This window comes from Gallus gallus, chromosome 3 (assembly GCF_016699485.2).
Source record: "Gallus gallus isolate bGalGal1 chromosome 3, bGalGal1.mat.broiler.GRCg7b, whole genome shotgun sequence".
Taxonomy (NCBI): Eukaryota; Metazoa; Chordata; class Aves; order Galliformes; family Phasianidae; genus Gallus; species Gallus gallus.
The window spans coordinates 38,606,112-38,628,751 of NC_052534.1; the positions used below are offsets into that span (position 1 = coordinate 38,606,112).

A 22,640-nucleotide genomic window follows, 5' to 3' on the forward strand; every position below is an offset into this window, starting at 1 on the left:
ATTAAGTCATTAATTTATCTTTTAATCCATTTCTTGCCATTTATGCATATTGAAATCCAGTGTCTTAATCAGCCGTACCTTCTTAGCTTACAGCTGTTCCCTCAACTTCTGATATAAACCCTGTTAAGGCAGTTTCTGCTGAGTAAAGTACCCAAGGCTACACCTGATATTTGACAGGATAATCCCAGTGGTATTTTCTGTAGAATCCTCAAGTCTCTTGAGCATTGTACAGTTCATGTTTTGTTTTAATATTGGTGAAGTGCTATAATTGATTTTTCAGTCAGCCTTCTGTCACTGACCTCTTTGTCAGCCTTCACTCCTGATGCTACTCCCAAATGTCATTTTCTCTCTTTTTTTGTGTGTGTGTTTTTCCCTTAGATTAGGACAAATGCACTCAGGTGCAGGTAGATGTATACCTGCTCCCTGGTTCCTTCTGTCTCTCTGATGAGGGCAATGCTCATGAGCATTTGTGCTGTTAGAGATATGTGCTGTGTCTGTTGGTGTAGGCACTGAAAGAGAAATCTTGAGTATGTGGTTCAACACACAAGTTTGTACTTTTTTTTTTTGTCTGCTTTTAGTAAAGGAGATTTCTGGGAAGATGCAGTCTTGGCCTCTGAAGGGGAAGACTTTACCAACAAGGCCAAATCTAGGCATTTCCCAGCTGATTTATTTCATGTGTCCAGCTCTCTGCAAATTAAGATGATTAGTTCTGATCTTCTCAGTTTTGCTCATCTCAGGAAACGTGGGAGGTAATTTCTTATAGTACCAGAGTCTTACTCCCTGAGATCTTACTGTTAGCTGACTATGTTGGAAGAAGCCACCTCTGCCATAAGTGTATTCAGGACTGTTATGTTTTATCATCATCATATTGTCGTGATCATCATCACCCTTATGTGTGGTGGTTAACATTTAACTTAAAATGTAAGGTTTCAGAGGTTTGTTCCATTAGTTGTTTAAAACATGCTGGTTTTGTACACCATCTATGTGGTGAACGCTGTGATTCATAAATATATTCATAAAAGATTTGGATTGATTATATTTTGATCCTCCTATATATGTTGCTTTAGACAATGATCTTGAAATTCCACAGTATCAAGGCTTCAAATATCAGTAAGCAGAAACAAATAAACACAGCATGGAAAGTATTGTACTTTCACAGTACTGTTCAAATACACCACAAGAATGTTATGAGTTATGATGCAAGCATTAAAAAGCTTTAGTATTTCTAGTAAATCTTATTTTATAGGATTAGGTAGGTAAAAAGAGTTTCAAATGGCATTAAATAAAACTAGAAAGTCAGTGATCTGCAAAGCAGAGGCACAAAGTGCGATAAAACTATTTCACCCAAGCTGAATTTCATATCCATAAACACGTACATATTTAAAACACTTCACTCTTAATAATATTATTTTTTATATGCATAAATACAAATCAAGAAAAATAAATAAAAGAATTAATAGGTACTAGAATTTACTCCCAAGACTAAGAGCTAACAATTAACTGGAATTAGATTAATGTGAAAAAGTAAACATATCCGTTACTGCCTGAAGAATGGAATTCAAGGTTCAAATTTGCAGGAATCTAAACAGGAATATAAAGAAATAATTCTTCAAAGTGGAGGAGTGTCATTGCTTTCTGGATGTTTTTAATCTTTCATTTTTGTTGTGCACTTAAAGAATGTAGCTGTGTGTATATGGCAGTTATTTTTGTTTAAAACCAATATGTGCATATATGTTTTTAAAACATAGCAGAATTCAAGAAAATTTTCATGTTTATGCATTATTTAGTTCCAGTATTGCCAAGGAGTCTTCCCACACAGAGTCCTAACAGATGCTAGACAGGCAGACAGGCTGCCAAAAGCTGAAAGCATTTCATAGTCTCCCTCTCACCTTCAGTATCTTCTGAATTCAGTTGTTAATCTTTATGCATTATTGAGACATAATAGATTAGGGAAAAGATCACATTTTAGAGGTGTTTCAGACTCCCCAAGTCTTTTTTTCATAATAATTAATTTCAGATCATTCCCCAGTTGTATATTACTTTATTTGGTTAAGTAAGAATAACCAGATTTGAACAATATATCCTGCCTTTGTTTTGCTATAGTTACGTAGAATTCTAATATATGTACCAGCATTCTCTAGAGACATCAGAACACGCTGATGTTAAAAGGATGGTTAAGATGATAAAATGTCCACTTAAAACAAATATGAAGGAAAGATGCATATTCTGCATTTTACTTGACAGCAATGGGAAAGTAATACTTTAAATTCACTGAGTATACGAATAATTTAGACTGATTATTGAAGACTTAAAACTGTTTACTGTGCAAAACTGTCACATGAATAAAGGTATCTAGGAACATGAGAACATTGTACCCTAATGTATAATTTTCCTGCTTTGTCAACTGCAGAAAACACTGAAGATCTAAGAAACTATACTAAAAAAATTCATTGATAAGTCATTCTAAACTAGGATATAAAAATGTGAAGAAAAATATTATTTTTTATACATATTTAAGGAAGTTGTTATGAAAACAGGAAAAACTAAGCACAGATTTTTTAAAAACATTTTCCCTCTAGATGGGAAAATTCCTGCTTTGTATCTAGCACTGTTTAAAAGTATACCTCACATCCATCAAGAACAATTAATTATCCACTTAAAGGACCACACTTTACTGAGAATAAATTTTGTGTTTCACAGAATCACAGTAGAAGGCATCTCTGAAGTTTGTCTTGTCCAATTCACCTACTTAAAGCAAATTCAGCTACAGTAGGTTGCTCAGTGCTGTGTCTGGATGAGTTTTGAATATCTTCAAGGATGGAGATACCATAATCTTTCTTGACAACCTGTTCCAACATACAGCCACCTTCACACTGCGGAGTCTTCATGTGTTCAGACAAGTTCTTGTACCTCACTTTGTACCTGCTGCCTGTTGGTCCTGTCACCATGCATCTGAGAACAGTCGGACTCCACTTTCTTTGTCCCCACCATCAGGCCTTTTATACACATTGTAAAACCCTTCACAAGGATCATTATTATCTCTAGGCTAAGCAATCCCAGCTCTCTCAGCCTGTTTTCATGTGTCAGATTCTCCAATCTCTTAATCATGACTCTTTGCTGGAATCAATCCAGTAGCTCCATGTCTGTCTGGGGAGCCCAAAATTGATCACAGCGCTCCAGTGCTGAAAAGAGAGTGAAAGGATCACCTCCCTTGACCTGCTAACAATATTCATTCCTGGGTTGTTCGTATAACGCTGCTTTCCAGCTGGCTGGTCTCCAGCCTTTGGTAGTATGTGAGTTTATTCCTCCCCAGGTGCAGGATGTTGCAGTTCCTTGTTTTGAACTTCATGTCTGTCACTGTCAGTCTGCTGATGTCCTTCTGCATGGTGGGGCCACCATCTGGGGTATCAGACACTCCTCCTAGTTTTGTATTATAGAGCCATAGAATGGCTTAGTTTGGAAGGGACCTTAAAGATCATCTAGTTCCAACTCCCTGCCACGGGCAAAGTTGCCACTCACTGGATCAGGCTGCCTATGATCCTCTCCAACCTGGCCTTGAATGCCTTCAGAGATAGGGCATTCAGAACCTCTCTGGGTAACCTGCTCCAGATCCTCACCACCCTCTGAGTAAAAAATTTCTTCCTAACGTCTAACCTAAATCTTTCCTCTTTCAGTTTAAAGTCATTCCCCCATGTCTTATCACAATCAGACTGTGTAAAAAAATCGGTCCCCTTCCTGCTTGTAAGCTCCCTTCAAGTGCTGGAAGACCACAATGAAGTTTCCCCAGACCATCTGCAAACCTACTGCTCCATCATTTAGGTCATTAATTAAGATGTCAAGTGGTATTGGCTCTGCTGTTGTCCTCTGGGATACTCCAGTACAACATGACTGGCCTCCAGCTGGACTTTGCTTCTGATCACAGTGGTCTGGAAGTTTCTGAAGTTTTCAGTCCACCTCATTGTCCCTTTATTTAGCCGCTACTTTATGAGTTTGTCTTTGAGGTTGTTAGGGAGAGAACAGTATCAAAAATTGTACTGAAGTTAGGATAAACACCATCTGTTGCTTTCTGTTCGCCTGCCAAGCTGGTAATTTCATTGTAGTAGGCTATCATATTGTTTGAGTATGGTTTCTCCTTTATAAATAGGTGGTGAGTGTACCCGATCTTATCCTTTGCATGTTTGGAAATGGTTTCCTGAAGTATTTGCTCCATTGCGCTCCCAGGGGTCAAGCTTCCCTGCCATTCTTGAAGAAAAGAGTGGTCTTTGATTTCTTTCAGCCCTCAGAACCACTTCCCCTTGATTTCTATAACTTTTCAAGGATACTGAAAAACTGTGGCTGCTCAGTGGCATCATCCGTTTCTCTCATTACTTGTGTCCCATCAGATTCCATGGAACTGTTTTTGTCCAGTTGTTTTAAATACTTCCTAAATTAATTCGTTATTGCTGAGGGTGTCTTCAGTTCTTCATACTTTCCCCCAGGTTTGGGAAGATTGGGTCCTGGGAAAGAAGGCACAGAGTAACCTGTCCTTCACAGGGTCCTCTGCTTTCTCTCATCTTTCTTTTGCTGCTTATATACCTGTAGAAGTCCTTCCTGTTGCCCTTCTCTTTCCTTGCCAGATTCAACTCCAGATGGGTTTGGCTTTCCTAATCCTGTCTAATCCTAATTGGTTCTGACAATTTAAATGATGTTGAATGTTTTCCTCTATACTGCTGTCTCATGATTACCAAAGACTGAAATACAGATAGTTGTATCTGAAATAAGAGAATGTCCCTCTAACAATCAACTCCCTTGTGTTTATGCAGGTTAATTTTAGCACTTCAGTTTTTCCATGAGTTAGGCAATAGTATTTTACAAATCCTTGGAGTTCCTGTGTCAGATATAGAACAAAGTATATAGTAAATTGAATAAAACTGATAAGGAGCAGTATTTTTGCATGTGGTTCTAGCAAAACAAAAAAACAAAATGTAAACAAGACCCCTTCTTAAATCTCTATGTTGGAGTTGCAAGATGAGATCACCTTAGTAAGTATATTTAGGTATGTAAAATGATGATGACAAGTTTCTCTTACAGTGTTTTGTAGAACATGCCCTTGAAGAGATAATTTAAGAGTAATAGAGGTACTTGACAACTCTTCATGAAAACGGGAGCTTGAAAATTACACATTTCCAGACCTTCAGGTGCAGTATCACAAGGCTCTCAAAAACCAAGCGTGGTTCAGTACAGTGTTCTTACAAACGTGTTCTTGCAAATGAAAACAAATTCCATTGCCTGTTTTGTAGAAACACTAGCTGAGAGGCAACTGTTGAAAGGAACAGCAGCAAGTTCAAGCTGTGTTGAATGTAGAGATAGTGGGACTTGCTATAAGCAACGGGGAACTTAGGTTCCATGGCCTATTTTGCAAGAATGTATGAAGTTTGAAGAATGATGAAAATGATGTAATGGAACAAAAAGCCATAAGGGTCTCTTCCTGTATTTGATTTCCTAGCAAATGCAAAACCTGAATTTTATTTGAGGTTTGAAAACCTTCTGATGAACCCTGAGCCTTGAGTGCAACCAGGGTAATTTATGGCTTTGTGATTTCAATCTGTAGCAGGCAAAACTGTGCTGGATGGCACTGCAGCAGTTTTGAATTCTTTGAGGTTTCGACTGTGAGTCATTAGCTTTTTCAACCCTTCTTTTAAATTCTAACAGATATAATTTTTCCCCTGGCTGTTCATTCAGATGTTTTAGATGAATAAAAATTAAGTGAGATGAAGCAGCTCCCAGCCTGTAAAACAGGGTTCAAATAAAAGAAGTCATTTCTAATTTCAGTGCAGTTTTACTTGCCCACTTTACTTAATGTCATAGTTTTCAAATCACATATAGAATTTCTAAGAAAAAGTACATTTGACAAGATGTGAATTTCTCATAAACAAAGCAGAGATAAGCAGGCTAAGCATTGAAGAGATCGTGCACCTTTTTTTTTTTTTGTTAGAGCTTCGTTGATCTGAAATACTATGCCCGTGCAAAGTTAACATAAGCTGTATTTTGCATATTGTATCTAACTTAAGTCATGCCAAAGCATAATGGAATGCATGAGTAGCACTTCTGTCATCTCAAGTGGAAGGTTTATCGGTTTTACAGCTGCTTCTGTGATCATTTTGTGGCACAAAGACCAAAACATTTTAATGTTATTAGTCATTTTGTACCACCCTCCCAATTCACCTGCAGTTGTTTACAAGAGAATTCATAGAGAAGCTCAAGGAAACATCTTGTAAGTGCATTGCTGATGTGAATTCAGGTGGTCAAGTGTTATCTTGGGGCTGGAAACTTAGGAGCAGACTAAATGAGTTAGCTGGTGAAGGTGCGTTCTCTTTGGTTGTCATTGTGCTAGGGAATGAAGTGTGTGTAGGATCGTGTTCTGCCACTGAGGCAGAAGTCATGGGGAAGTTTGTGTCCATGCTAGTCAGATTTCCCAACCAGTATGCAGGTGCAAGTATGGAGCTGCCAACTGGATGTGCGCCATGGAGGGTTTTTCTTCCCAACAATGCATTGGGATTGCTTGGAAGAGTGCTAGCTGAGCCAGACCACAACCTTGCTAGGGACCTTCCTAAGAATTTAAAGATGTGTATTCACAGTACCAGTGCCTGGGAGCATTGCCTGGAAGCATTTAATGTACTGGTTTTGACATATCCTTGGTGTTTTTCAGAATACTGACAATGTCTTGTTTTTCATGAACTCAGTTAATAGATTTATTATAGGAAATTCAATATATATTTTCTACGTGAGCATGAGATATTGCATGCGCTCTTGGTTCATTCTCAACTTGTGTGTGTGTTGAGCTCTAATCTTCCTGACAGTGTGTCAGGAACCCACAGTGCAGTCTGAACCTGATGGCCCAGTGCAGACAAGACAAAAGATCTATTCTGGCCTGATGCCAAGAGAGTTGGCAGAAAAGAATAACATATTCCAGGAAATAAGTACACATCATTCTTGAATCAGAAACTGCTTGTTGCAGCATCAGGCATATTTTACAGAAAGCAAAAACAAATTTGGTGTGTTTTCCAACTTGTTCTGTGCAACAATAAAAATTCAAGCTCATGCAACATGTTTAAGGTAGGATGATTTGGTCTTGAAAATGCAACTGTAATTCATGATGAATGCCAAGCATATGCTCACATAGAGATGGCATCTCCCATAGCTTCAACAAATAACAGTGTTGTGCTTGTAAGAAATATGACTGGTTTCCACGTGCAGGACCATGTGCTACACTTTTTGCTTCCTCTTTTTTTCAATATCTATTTTATCCCGGGGTCTCATCTCCTGTAATTCTCAGATGTCTAACTGGCAGTGTGTTATATGCAGCAAAAATCAGAACCTTTTTTCCTACTTGCTAATTAGAATCATCAAATGGCTTGGGTTGGAAGGAAATTTGAAGCTCATCCAGTACGAACACCATGCTGTGGGCAGGGCTACTGCCCACCAGCTCAGGCTGCCCAGGGCCCCATCCAACCTGGCCTTGAGCACCTCCAGGGATGGGGAGTCCACAGCTTCTCTGAGCAACCTATTCCAGTGCCTCACCACCCTTTGAGTGAAAAATGCCTCCCTAAAATCTGATTTAATTCTCCCCTTTTTTTAGTTTAAAACCACTCTCACTTGTTCTGCCGCTATCAGACTGCATAAAAGTCTATCCTCAACCTGTTCATAAGCTCCTCTTAAGTACCTGGATGTGTTTGCAGAAAGATAATCCATGAGTGACCTCTTTGTTGTGCTTAAGAATGTACATCGTTGTATGTGAGTTTCAGAAGAAAAATGTACTTTTTTCCCATACTGAAGTTACACCTCAATGCCAATGAAAGATAATAACACAGTAGAAGCTACCTCACATTCATCCCAGTGGACAGTTCTAAAAGATGTGTCACTTTCAGATATTAGTACTTAAATCTACCTCAGTGCCTAAAATGTGTTTGTTTGTTTGTTTTCTAGCTGTGGGACCTACTGCAAAAGTTGCAGTTCATCATGACATACATCGCTCCCTGGCAGATTGCCTGGGGGTCATCGTTCCATGTGTTTGCTCAGCTCTTTGCAATACCTCATATCCTTTATAAAGTTATTTTTCTTTATTCTTGAATTCCTTTGCATGTATATAATTTATTTCCAGTGTTTGAACAAGGTGTGAAGTTTCCAGGTAACCTGTATTTTAAAAAGTGAAAGTGTTTACAGTAATTCCAGGGAAATACCGCTTTCTTTGTTTCTTGACTATGTAGGATCTGAAATGGGGAAACAGAATTCTGATGCAGACTGCTTTATTTATGCCCTCCCACTTCTCATCCAGTCACATATCCACAGTCCTCAGCACTGAGTTCTGATGCATTTGGAAAGAAACAGTTTGGCTGATGTAGTACTTCCAACTTTTATGTATTCAGGAGCTAGTTTTGTCAAGTGCTGGGTGTATTGCTGACTGAGCAATAAGATACTACTTACTTTCTCAGTTGCTTCTAGTTAGAATCTCAGATACAAATTCACATCAGTGAGACAGTTTCTGTTGCAACTGACCTGATTTTTTTTTTTTCCTGTTTCAAAAGCAACTGTATTTTAACATTTCTAAGTATACTTTTCATTGTGGAGCTGAAAAGCATTTGTCTTTTTGACATTTCCGCTCTGTTTTATAAATATATTTATCAACGCTAAAACAGTCCTTCAAAAACTGTCCCAGTGCCCATTCCAGGGCTATGAACATGGTTTTCTTGTCAATACAGAGAGTTAAAACGCAGAGTTTAATGACCTCCAAATGCCTGCAGGGATTTAAAAATATAGAGGACTTTTTGAGCAAAAGTGTTTCACTTTGAAGTCTAATTCAGTTAGGAACTTGATTTAATACAGGAAAAAGGTAATGAAATAAAACACTTTAACTTATCACATTTAACTTTATTGGCATGCCAAGCATTTTCAGAGACTAACTTCTCATTTTTTCCTTCCCTTCCAATAGAAGCTGTGAAAAAGAGTTGGGTGACGTGGTTTTAGTGCAGATCTGCTAAAGAGTTAACTGTGTACTGTTTATTAGGTACATACATTTCAATCTTTGACCTTTCATCCTGTAGAGTGATTCTTTTCCTTGAGTATTTTTTTTTTCCCCCTCTTGAGTGGTTTTTCCCCTCTGCTATTTGCTGTGATATACTTAATCATATGCTGCATTGATTAACTGTGCATGTGTATATAGATAGGAAATATAAATGGGAGTCTTTGGCAGATGGAAGTGAAGACAGAATAACTCCCAGAAGGAAAGCTTTAAATTGGCTATTTACAAATGAAAAGCATCATTAAAAATTGTTAGTTATCAGAACATTTTGAATGATTTGTAGCAAGTTACAATGGAATTTCACAACAAAAAGGTTATTTTAATCTCTGTTATAGGTATGAATTGCAGGAAAGCATATAAAGTTATTTAGCAAAACATCTGAGAACTAAGATTGTATTTCAGTGAGTTCCTCTTTGATCACATATATTTTTGCACAGTGATAACTTCAATCTTGATAAAGTACCAATTAAGCTTTGCAAAATGGAAAGCAATGAACTATCAGGACTCAGTTTATTTACATACTTGTTACCAAAGTGATCTAAATTAGCTTTCTATTATTCATATTAATAATGTCCTTTGTAAACATGAATCTATCATAGAATCGTAGAATTACTCAGGTTGGAAAGGACCTCAAAGATCATCAAGTCCAACCGCAGCCTAACCATAGTACCCTAACTCTAACAACCCTCTGCTAAATCATATCTCCGAGCACCACATCCAAACGGCTCTTAAACAAATCCAGGGATGGTGACTCAACCACCTCCCTGGGGAGCCTATTCCAGTGCTTAACCACCCTTACTGAAAAGAAGTATTTCTTAACGTCCAACCTAAACTTACCCTGGTGCAACTTGAGGCCATTTCCCCTCGTCTTGTCACCTGTCACCAGTGAGAAGAGACCAACCCCGCTCTCACTGTAAGCACCTTTCAGATACTGGAAGAGAGCAATAAGGTCTCCCCTCAGCCTCCTTTTCCCCAGACTAAACAGCCCCAGTTCCTTCAGTCTGTCCTCACAGCATATTCTCCAAGCCCTTCACAAGCCTTGTTGCCCTTCTCTGGACCTGCTCCAGCACCTCCATGTCCTTTCTGTACTGAGGTGCCCGAAACTGAACACAGTACTCGAGGTGAGGCCTCACCAATGCTGAGTACAGGAGCAGGATGACTTCCCTAGTCCTGCTCACCACACCATTCCTGATACAAGCCAGGATGCCATTGGCCTTCTTGGCCACATGGGCACACTGCTGGCTCCTATTCAGCCAACTGTCCATCAGTACACCAAGGTCCCTTTCCATCAGGAAGCTTTCTAGCCACTCCTCCCCAAGCCTGTAGGGTTGCCTTTCAGGGCAATGTTGCAATAAAGATACTGGTTTAATGACCAAGTTACTATTCCCACAACACCAATTACTCTGCCTTTTTTGCACAGTATTTTTATTTGTTGTTACCATAGCCCTGCAGACAGTACTAATGAATACATATTGCAATTTGCAGAGGCACTAAACCTGCCTTTTCTTTGCAGAGTTAAATATTTGTGGCTCTTAATTGCCCAGATCGCTTCCACAAACAAGACACCAAAATTTAAATTTAAAAGCTCCTAGGTGAGTTTTTGCTGTAGAACTCAGTGACTGAGGAGTTCCACTCACTTCAGTGAATTTCATTCAGGTGTGCAGGGAACGAAGGGCAACAAACCTGGACGTTTGCCTGGAGGGCATTGTGAAGTCTCCATCATTAGGTATCCTAGGGAATTCAAACAAACATCTGTTAAGAGACACAGAGTTTTAGCTGTAGCTGCTGGGTGATCTCAGACTCCATGAAGTCCCTCATAATTCTGCAGTTCTGAGCTGAGACTTCAGAAGCGGAAATGGACTTCAGGCTCGAGGAGAGATCTGCTACTTCATTTCCCAGTGTTTAAATGGGTGAAATGAGATTGTGCTCATTTCCTTTAAATTGTCAGCACATTGAGAAAGTCAGTCTAGTTTGTAGTCTAAGCAGGTTTTTACCTAAAAAATGAGCAGTGAGATTTTGAAAGAAAGGATTTGTAGTTTAGATTATTCTGCTTTTAAGTGCTTCTGCCTTCAGTGTGTCAGGATTACAGTTCTAGCAGCAGAAAAGAATGCCCTTTGAAAATCGGTTCTTGCACCCTCTAAGAAGTGATCTCATGCCTGGAAGTGACCAAATGTCTTGGCCTGGAGTAATTGCAATTAAAAACGTGGGTTTGGGGCATCAGAGGATTTGGACTGGATTTACTGTATAGTTTTGACACTTGAGATGCAGAGCAAGAAAGAACGCCTGTAGACTTTTGACAGTCTTACATACCTATGCCAGATACATCAAATGTATATGTATCTGTATAGTACTGTAGGCATCTGCTCTAGGTCAGTATTTCTGGTGCTGTTACTTGTTTTCATGACACGTTTACATATGTGAAATACTTTATTAAAGCCACTCTTCACAAGTCAAATGGGAAATAGCTTTTGACTTGTATGTAGTAGAGCATTACGTCTTCCAGCAAAAATAAAACTGTTGCTACTGCTTATGTCTTTAACGCAAGCAGTTCACAGGGGAGTCCTAAATGTCTTAACTCATGAAAGTGGCAATTTTTAAATCAATAACGACATTAGGACTCTCTGTAGAAAACTTGATTTTCTGTCCTTATCTGTTCTCCTTGCTCTTTTTTGTCTCTTCAGCTTCCATGCCTCCTTCCCTTATCTGACACTTGTAAATACTTGTTCATCTTTTACAGTCAATGCTGGTTATGACTACAGGGTAATGTGACAGTTTAACTTTTGTGGTGTACTTGCTTCCTGCTCTGTGCTCTCTGTCACTTTTTGAACTTTAGACTCTAAGGGCAACTCATTTTGCGAGTTCACTAATGCATAAAGACACCATTCAGGACCACTTTCTTTTAATATGTTTGAAGGATTTGAGAGTTTTAGCTGTGGCAAGTATTTGTTTGTAGATTTTGCAAATTGCTTTGGAAACCTGGCTGGTTAGCCTTTTAATGGAAATATCGTGTTGCAAACAATGCTACATGTGTAAAGATGTTTACTGTAAAGACTTAGACTGTGGAAGACAGTTATTAGAACTAAAAGGCTGTGGTTGCTGAGTGATGTGACGTGAATTTTAGAATGAGATGCACTTGATTGCTGTACTTGATGGTTGCTCCTTTGTCCTTGGCTTCTATATTTAGTACACTCCTTCCAATGGAAGTGTAAGGAAGGACAACTTGTGCCTTACACCAACTTGGATACTTTTTCCTGAGATTCCATGGTCCTGGTATAAGTTAAAGAAGAATTAATGCCTAACAGTTTGCCTTTTTTGTGTGTTTTTTTTAATCATATTTATTTTAATATACATCTCTTTATTTGTCCTAATTCATCAACATGTCTAAGTTGATTTCCAGCAATCTAGAATAAGAATTTAAAGTAAGTCATGGATTTATGCATTCATTATACTGTTTGCATGGTATTTTCTATTCCTCTGTCTTCATCCTCTCATTTTGTACGTATTTCAAAAAGCACGAAATGCAGAACATTTTTTTTTAACTTTTACATCAGCATGAAATTTTAAATTGTCAATAAAAACTAACCTGAAAGTGTGCTTTTGAGCCAGCAAGTTGGATTGTATAGGCATAGTTGTTTCTTCGCATGCTAGCTAATTTCAGAATAAGCAGAAACTCACAAAATGAAATGTTAGCTTTGCTAATAGGATGATTCCAATGTAGAGAACTAAGAATTTTCATAAAAAATAATTATTTTTTGGCTTTGTGTGTTTTAAACCCTTTCTGTCAGACTCTCAAGAATCACTTTGTATTGTAGAAGATATGATCGGTAGATAGAAAAAGGTGCTGTTCTAGCTACAATCAGGATCTGTCCTCAGGCAGAGGTTAGACTGAGTCACCATCCTAATACTGTACTCTATTCAAACATGTCACCTCCATTACAACTGTGCAACATTGAAAAGACGTGGATTACATGCTGGTAATCGGCAATTTGGCATTGCCTGCCTTCCTTTCTTCTCCCTCCACCTCTTTGGTAAGATAAGCAATAAAAAGGCAAAAATGGTTTTAAGAGTTGCCTCAGAAATGTTTTGAAAGTATGACTAAATAATCTGTGTTACCTTAACTTGCACTTTTCAGACTCTGCCATGCTTTTTTTCCAAACTCTGGCCACTTCAGTCTTTTCTACTCCACTGAGTCCATTTCTTGGTAGTGTCATCTTTATTGCATCATACGCAAGACCGATCAAGTTCTGGGAGAAAAACTACAAGTAAGACTATTTTTTACTCTCATTCATTTTATTTCTGGAAGTATTTTTCTTTCCAAAGATATTCCATAAACTGTTGTAGGCTATGAGGAGTTAATCTTTTGAATCTTGATTCTGATGTTTTACTATTTCATATTCATTCGGTTGTTTCTGAAAATGTATATAAACAATTATCAGTATGCTACAGATGAGCTGTCACATTGCATTTGTTTTACAGGCATACAATAACAAAGCTGTGAAAAAAAACAACGGTAAAACTCCCAGTTGTCAGCCTTTTTTGTCTTGCTAGCTAGTGTTAGCAACTAAATCTGTAAAGCCTTTGGCACTACAAGTCAGGCTGCATTAATATATTTTATACTGGCCTGATTAAATGTTACCATTGGGATGTGGCAGGTAACTCTTATGGAGAAGTGATGATGAGTGTGCATTGTAATTACTTGCTACATTTGATCTTAGTGTTTGACATAAGGATTTGTTGTTGTTGTCAGAATTTAGCTGTCATTCATGCAGTTTCATGAGGACATAGACTTAGAATATTGAACAGATTGAATAAAGAGCTGCTGCTCTTTTTACCCTGTAGTATTTCAGAGTGCTTGGTAACTGCGATCGAAGGGTTTCCAACAAGAGTTTTATTCAGCTGGAGGTAGTTTTCGGAAGGAGTGCCTACCAACATGTAACTGGGCTCTGAGTAAACGTGGCAGCTGCAGAACACTGGTAGGAAGCACAGAGTGAAAACTGTATTGGCCAAAGTAGGATTTGGTCAGGCCAATGAGAAGCATTATACATTTATCACGCATCTTGTAGTCAGTACCGTGAGCACCTTAACAGAATTCAGGACTGGAAATGACAATGATAGCTTCCTCCATCTTTTAGGGGAAAGGATCTGATGGGTTTCTGAAGAACTTTATTTTTTTGTTTGAATTTGACTTGTGTTAGTAAGCAAATACGTACTCCTCTATAAAGAAACTACAGAGACAAAGCCAAGTTAAATAAAGCTCCTGAATATGATGAGACTTGTGGAAAGCTTTTGGAGCAAGCTGAGCTTTGTACGCTTAACAAAATTCTTTGTCACACATCCTTTTTCTGGGTCAACAAGTTCATTTCACTGAGGGTAGTCTTGAAAAGGCAGGAAGCTACTGCTAATCCCACAGACAGGTTTACATTTTGGACAGAAATTTTCAGTGGTAGGAAGTGGAGAATTGAATATTTGCTGCAGTTCAACCATAGCGTTTTGAAGTCATGTGGCTTCTTTTCTCTGTACAGGTTAGAGAATTGGACTCATTAATTGTAGGCATATCACTTCCATGTAGTTAGATTAGCATGATATCTGTAGGTTAATGTAGAACGAAATAGACGGGAACATTTTAATTTGCTTTGAGTTGGTCTAAAGCTTTTGGGACCAGATGAACAGAAGATATTCAAAGGAATTCCAGAAGATGGTGGTTGATGCTTAAATTAGGGACACTGACAATCAGTGACTCCTACCAGAGGAAGTAAAGAAGCTGATGCTAATCATTTTTGAAAATAAAACCGCATGTCCAAAGAATTTAACCTTGTTATTGCTTTAAACTGCTGCTGCTTGTCTTTTTAAAATAAGCAGTAACTACAGCTTTGTCTTCAATGTGAATGCTCAAATTAGAGCTGTGAAAAGATTGTGCTTTGTTGTTTGTTAGAAATTGTAGTATATCTTTTGGTCTTATCACTTAAAACACAAAACCACAACCTTTCTCTCAAAAAAACTGTTCAGAAATAGTAAGTGGCCTTGTAAAACACTCAGTTAATCGTCAAAGTGAAATAAACGTTTGCCTGAACCTGTGGCATTCCACAATATGCACCTCCTAAATTGATGTTTATTTTGCCCCTAGCAGTTCTGACTTGCTTGCGCTTCAGTATTTCATTGCTCACGTGAAGGACTGAGCAGAGTGAGTGACAGCTGGACTGAAAAAATTCAGGGTCATTAAAGGGACACAATGATAAGACAGAAAAATTCAGGGGAAGGACATAATATTGTATTTAGAGTAGGGAAATTTCCTACAGAATGCTTGAAATAATCAAATGATGTGAGACTGGCATTGCCTTACTGCCTTAAATCTTGACCCATCAGTATCTATAAAATCAAAAGCATGGCTTGACTACTTCCTTTCAGAGCTGTGGAGTTAAATATGCTCAGGCACTTGAACTGGAAGGGAAGGTTGTTCTGTCTCCTCCACTGACCTTTGTTTGGGCAGCAGTGCCTTAGAGCAGGACACACACATTGAGTTTTCAGGTGCTACAAGACCAAACACAACACACAGAGGCAAGTTATTTCTTTTTGGAGTACACTGACAGTTACTTTTGCTAAATTTGGACAGTTACAGGTTGAGTACAATGGAGTCTGAGATAAATGAAGTAACCTTGACTTTTTTTTTTGCAATTCTATACTAATTACCTGTTGACAGGGACTTTTTTCCCAAGGGAAAGCTACTTCCAGTGTGCTTTATATAGCTTTTTTGTTTTGCCTATTTTGCATACTCATTTTCAAACACTTCCTTATCATGTTGATGCCTACATTAAATTATCATATTTATATTAGCTACTCAAAATCTCATTTATGTTTATTTGAGATTATACAGATAGTTATATCATGGCTATATTTTTATAGTTTAACCTGTTAACTACACAAACCGAAACCAATTTTGGCAAGCAACCTATAAGTCCTAACTTAAAATATGATGGTTTTGTTTCTCTTCCAAGTAATAAGGTTGCACTGATAGAGCATCTTTCCTGTTTATCAGTATTTGTGCACTTCTGTGCTGTCAATCAAACTACATTCTTTTGTTGTTTCACTTGAGCAAAACGTATTTTTGCACACTCCGTTTTACTCTCATCTCATTTGGGCCAGCAGTGTGAAATTAGCTGTTAGGTTCATTTTCTGTAAAGTGAATCCAAAACGGAAGCTTTGGGCATTAACAAGCAGAGAGCTCCACATTATTGAATGGACTTTTAGGCAAGTTGCTTGGGCACTGAGCAGCTTCTCCGACTGCATCTTGAAGTGTTGTCTTGGTTGTCACAACCTGGTGTTTTCTGAGAGCACATGAGCACATCTTAAGTTTCCAGTGTTACCTTTAGTCCCAGTTTTTTTTCTGTCTGCCAACAAATTTGGTTCCTCAGGTTTCTGACAGGACGTCTGCTACTGTGGATGGTGTGATTTGAGTTGAAAGTCTGAGGGAATTCAGATGGTGGCTTGTTTGTTTTGTTGGATAGATGGAGAAACTCAAATGGGTTAAAAAAAAAAAAAAAAAGTTCATTTTGACAGTAGGCAAACTGTGAAATTCCTAGCAAGCTCCTCAAATTCAGGAACCATGCTGTGCCTGTTTGTGCTCTGGCAGCGTGTGCACAGAGCATGGGTGTTCCTCCTTGGAGCTGACATATGCTGGTTGTTTATAGTGCGCGCTTCTGGGCTCACTGCAGTGCGAAGCCTGGCACAGCAATGCATCACAGAGGTCAGGGATCTTTCTTGGGAGAAAGGGAAGAAGAAAGAGAAAGAAGAAGAAAGAAATCAGGCAATAGAGAGGGGAGGTTAGGAAGGAATGACCTCTCATACCACCATTTTTTACAGCTTTTGCTGCCACTGTTGTTGAAAAGAGAGAGGTGTAAAGTCAGAAGGATGGCCTGCACTCAGGAGCTGGTTGTCCCATGGGGGTCCAACTCTGAGAAATTCTCTCTTCAAAAAGAGTTTGGGTTTGTCCTGCCATCAGCCTGAGTTCTGCTACCCAGTTTGAAGAGTCCTGTTTCACTCTTTATTTTCACAGCTGTTGGAACGATTAGGCTGATTATGTCAGAGAGAGAAAAGGAAATAGCAGTAAATCTTGTTTAATGTATAGGCACTTTAAAGCATAGCTTTGGTTGAAATGCTGTTGTTCCATTCCACTGCTTTGCTTGCTTTCTTAATTACTTTGTCACTCTCTTGTTCTCCCTTCCTCTTATCTCATGTTGTGTCTCAGATATGGGAACTAACAAAACAGAGCAGAACATATACTTTCATTCCCAGCAGATCTAATCCTAAGATCATGCAGAGCAGGCCCTTCTCTGCTGCAGCTGTGACTTGTCCCCACAAACAATGAGCTGCCACCAGCACTCTGGGGTTTTCACTGCCTGCAAACCTCTCTCCCCTCTCATGTGCTCTTTCCTGCCTCTGTTGTTCCTTGGTCATCTGGTTTGGTGCCTGCTTTGGGGTAAGGCACAGCTTGCATTTGTTTTGAAGGGTCTCTAGTGAATTACTGTCTGGTGTAACTAAATTGGTTCGTGTCTCAAAAGAGGCTGTGATTAAATTGCCAGTTACTTCAGAACAGCATTACCAGATGCCTCTCTCTGTTTGAGAATATGTGAGCAAGTCTTTCTTTTCTCCAGGTGTATCACTATGCTGCTGCTTGCTCGTTGTGGTCTGGCAAACAGCCACCTGTATAAGGTTCATATAGCTGGGGATAGAGGGCAAGGAGAACCTGCCCTGTCTTAGATTTAGCGCAGCTGCCATTTTCTTTTTTTCCTCCTGCCTGACATAATTTGTCCATCATGCACAGCCTGCAGGTGGAGTGGGGAGAGTTCTCCCAATGTGAGCATAACTAGGGTTGACCTCATATTGTGCACGTGTGGGGAAAGGACATGTGAAAAGTGTCTAACTGCTCCTTTCCCTTTTCCCATAAAATAACAAGCCTTCCACTTCCAAATTATTATTTTTTAACGTACCCTAGTGCATCTGCTTTCCCTGTGAGCCTGCTCATCTGGTGCAGCTGCCAAAAGCCCTGCTCCAAACACAAAATGCCATTCACCCATAACTGTCAGTGGGCCTTGCTTGGGAGCTGCAAGGTCCCTTTTTTTTTTTTTTTTTTTTTGCTTTCCCTCCTTGCTATGTTGTTTGATTTCTCACATGTTCTTAGACCTCCATAGTAGTGATGTTTACAGAGCAACTGCAGCAAATGTTTATAGTTCAGTAGTCTTGGACATTGATTTATAATGAATACTTTAAAGAAAGGTACGTTAACCTCAGAAGTCAACAATTATTGTGTGACTTAAGCATAGGAGGACCCTTTTCCCCCATATGTACTGTTGGGCTTATTTCCTCAAATATTGTTCAAGAAATGTTGTGTTCTGACTCTGTCACTGCCAATTCCTCTTTCTCAGAGTTCAATCTTTTCTGAATATCTCCAGCCACCAGCTTGAAAGCCCAGCCACGAGTTCTGCAGTTCATCGCCACCTTTTTAGTTTCTTCTTAATTGCTTCTTTTTTTCTGCTGATTTTTGCATTTGTCTCTCTGACTGCTTCTGTTTCTATGCTGTTTTTATAAACTGATCAGAAAAAAGCACTGTGTTCCAGTTGCAAGATTTTACAGTACTGAGACTACAGTTCCTTTGTTATTGGTTATTACTCAGTTGTATCTATGTTAGTCGCTTTGGTGACTCTGGCTCTTTTAAGAGGTCTTTACTGGATTGGTCTCAGGGCTTTTCCAGACTTTTACTGAGTGTTAAATTAGTTTATAACTCAGCAAAATAGTGCAAATTTCAGCATGTAGATTAAACCAGAATGGACATTCATTAGTGTGTAGGACTTGCGAGTCAAAACAAACAGAATCAATGAAGGAACAGCTTTTAGTTTGAATTTTTGGTGCATTGTCTTCAAATCAGAATAGGTTGCCTGTACCTGTTCACAGGGCATGTTGAATTTATTGAGATCTTCTGATGACTTCAAAGGGATTTAGATTCTCGAGTGCTCATCCTAGCTTGGCAATAGGGGATCCCATAGGTATGGTTTTCCTATTGACAGCAGCAGTACTCCCCAAGTGGCAGTGATGCAAAAGCTGAAAACATTAGAGATTGCTGCTGGTTTTCCTTTGTTAGTCTTCCCTTACAACTGGAATGTTTCCCTAGCAAAGATGATTTTTGGAAAAACTTTGGGAGGTTGTGCCCCATTCTCCAGGTGTGTGCCTGATGATGGTTTTCGCACTGCAGGAGAGAACAGAACTTCATCTCTACTTCAGTCTTAGCTCTTCATGAGTCTCTGAAGTTGTGTGCTACTCATTAAACTTGTTCAGCTGATTGTCTTCTTAAGACCATTCCCTCTTTTCTCCCTGCTCTAGTGCCTGTATGGTATACTTTTTCACATTGCACACCATCAGCACTGCCACTGAACTTGTACACACAACGCTGGAGTCTTTAATTCCCTTCAGTGAGTGTGCAGGGCTTTGAGGTGCTGCTTCAGGTAAAGCCCTGCTAGAAATCATGTACCCCTCAGTGTCTTGAGCTGTCATCTTCCCCCTAGCTAGTGGCCTTGTGAGTATGTATACCTCTTTGGCCACTTGCTGTAGCACAGATGTATGCACATGTCCTCTCCAAACTAGGCCTCACCTTATTGCTTGATATCACAGTTAGAGTCTTAGCTATCTGGGAAAAAACAGGTGAGGAAAAACAGGCCTTTAGCTGAATAGAACTGCTATTAAAATTAGCGTTTTCAAAGTTGCCAAGATTTTTAAACTCAGGGGAGACTACAGAAAATTCAAAGCTGTATTTCTGCAGTTTGGCGGTATCTCTTTAACTGGTAACATCTCCTCTTCTCAAATTTTGCCTGTGGCAGTCAATAAAACAAATTGAGGCTAATTGAATAGGAGCCATATGTGTGATAATTAATTGGGAGTGCATTCTGATTCAATGCTCTGTAGTTCCCTGCAGAGTTAAAGATGCATTCACAACTCCAGTTCATTGAATCATTTTAAGAGGACAGAATAAAGACAGAAGGGAGGCATCAGAGAAAGAATCCATGCTGAGGCCAGGCAGGAACACAAGCAGAGATCAAAACCACAAGCAGGATAAATGAAAAGGGAAAAGGGATGGGCAAAGAAGCAAAATGCGTGCAGTGGAAAATCTGAGAAGACATTTTTAAACAAGAATTCAGACCTGTAGAGGAGAAGAAATCATAGAGCACAATAGAAGCAGATTTCCAAAGATGTTTAGAAAGGAGGACAACAGCAAGGAGGAAGAGAAAGATGAGAACGTACTCTTAAATTAGAGTTAGGAAGCAGGTAACATTTTAAGTGCTTAAGTAGATGTTCAGTGACTCTAAATTTTTATCAGCTATTCTTCTAATGCTTAGCTTCCAAGTTATATAAATCCAGTGAGATCAAATAAACTTGTGAAATTTCTTTCATGTTGAGTATTGGGAACCTGTCCAAGTGCATTTCCTGCGAGTTCTGAGCAAGTGTTCATCCCATTCACTTTTATAACATAGATTACCTCCTGTTTTAGATTTAACTGAATCAAACATTTAGGGGTAGGCTGAGGTTAGGAGCAGTAAACTCGGACCTTCCATTCAAGAGGATGCTTACTTGTCCAACTTTTGTCAAGATTTCAAGACAGGTGAGAAGTTGATATTGCAGAGATGTTCATTCGAACAGAAGTGATGTGCAAGTTGTATACCGATAGCAGCAGGGAGTAATTCATGCTACAGCTTGCTCAAGTCCCAGTTGTGTCTTGATATGCTCAGGACCCAAATTGCCTGAGTGCTCAGAAGAGCAAAATGTAAAAATTCTCTCACTGCTTTCTGAGATTATACAAAATATAGAATTATATCACCATTGCCACTGAGAAATCATCCCAGAAGCTCTGTGCTAATTGGCAGTGGATAAATACTGGATGAATGCTAGAGAAATATTTTTTATCTTTTGACTAGCAATTTTTGCTCTCAAAATACCATGTAGTCTCCATGTGCTGGGAGACTTTTTCAATCTGAAGAGTACTATAGGGACTACCATAATGACTGCTGTAAATGATCAGCCTTCTCAACAGTTCTTGCAATAATAATAATCATCATAAAACAAACAAACAAACAAAATCCCTTAGAATTTATCCCTGTTGGATTTTGTGCAGTTGTAGAGTAGTGGTAAAGTTTTTGTTACTTTTTTGTGTGGTATCATTAATAATTCACTCCCAGTTTGATGGCACTGAAACAAGTTGATTAGCTTCTGCTTTGTCTTCCTGCAACTTTTGCTGAGAAATCTGTAAATATGGAGAATCTCTTAATGATCTAAACTAATATTTCTGATGTAGGCTTTCTTTTGAAGACATCACTTCTAGTGTTTGTTTTATTCTTGTATTTTCTCATACATCCTCTCAGCCTCCATCTCCTAATTTTGTTTGTAATCAGTCACCTCAAGTCTGAAAGTGACAGTTAAAATGTAAAAGTATGCTGTTATAATATTGTGCACTGAAAAAGCTTAACAGCACTTTATCAGCATAAAGAATATTAAGAATGAATTCTGAAATACTTTGCTGTCCTTTCCTCCTTTCATGTTGCTGAAGCAATTTGCATCTCTCTGTGTGGAGTAAGGGAAATAAACATCTTGGCACACTTGCTGGAGCAGCTTCCAACACTTTGGTATATATTTTTTAGCTGTTTGATCTTTCTCTCTCTCTTTTTCTGTTGAAAGCTTCCCCGGGACTTTTCTCACTGTCTCCTTTTTACTCTCCAGCCTCTTACAGTTTCTGAAGTTTTTGTCCCTTCACCCTCATGGGCCCATTGTGCTGCCTTTTCTGGAAGCACCAGAGCCCGAGTCCTGCAGGTCTCTAGGCCCTGCAGGGATGGGCACCCTCCCTATGATGTCTGTGTAACTCACAACAGGGAAACCAGAAGAATAACTCTTGCCTGTAATGCTTCAGATGCAGGTTTTTGTGTACATAATTATCACCTTTGCTTTTAAATTTGCAGTATGTCTGAGTTGTGCACAGCAAGGCCTAGTTGGGATGCAAGGTGCTGCACTAAGCATAGTACTTGCAGGCATGGCAGGGCCCTAGCACTCTGTCAGTGACAACGAGAGCAAACATAGACACACAGAACACCGATAATAAGATCTTCCTATGTTTTAAAAGGATCCTTCATCAGCAGTGTCTTTAACAACTGGAATGTTACTACACCTTACCCCTTCTAGTTTCCTAGAATGCAATCAAAGCCACTGTTTATTATTTCTAGATGGAACACTAGAGAAGGGAGGGAGAGAAGGAAAGAAGAAAGCATGAAGAAAAAAATCAGAATGAGTGATCAGGAAGGAGATATTGTTTCCATTTATCTTTCCTTATTAACGTGAGTTAAACCTAGAGCATGTGTTCCATGCAACTACCCAGAAAACCTGGGCATGGTTATGCACAAAAGCACTGTCAGCCTTTGTTGTTGTAATTGTGCTGAAATATTCTGCCTTTTAGATGAAATTGATTTAAAACTACTTGGACATCCTCACACTTCCAATTAGTACCATCATTTTTGCTTTTGGTGTCCTTCAAATATTCATGGAAGCTTGTCTA

General features: G+C 39.0%; 1 protein-coding gene across 7 annotated transcripts in view; it reads left to right on the top strand.

Moving 5' to 3' along the window:
- The window catches only part of PCNX2 (pecanex homolog 2 (Drosophila)), a 150,198-nt gene that overhangs the window by 86,457 nt on the left and 41,101 nt on the right, over positions 1-22,640 (top strand). For 5 of the 7 annotated variants that reach the window (XM_015284401.4, XM_015284402.4, XM_015284403.4 and 2 more), the window contains exons 22-23: positions 7,966-8,074; positions 13,191-13,320. In XM_015284401.4, the coding sequence (XP_015139887.2) occupies positions 7,966-8,074; positions 13,191-13,320 (239 nt within the window). Of the gene's footprint in view, positions 1-7,965; positions 9,044-12,843; positions 13,086-13,190; positions 13,321-22,640 lie in introns of those variants that run through there. The other 2 variants (XR_005858868.2, XR_005858867.2) reach the window with 2 other exon arrangements.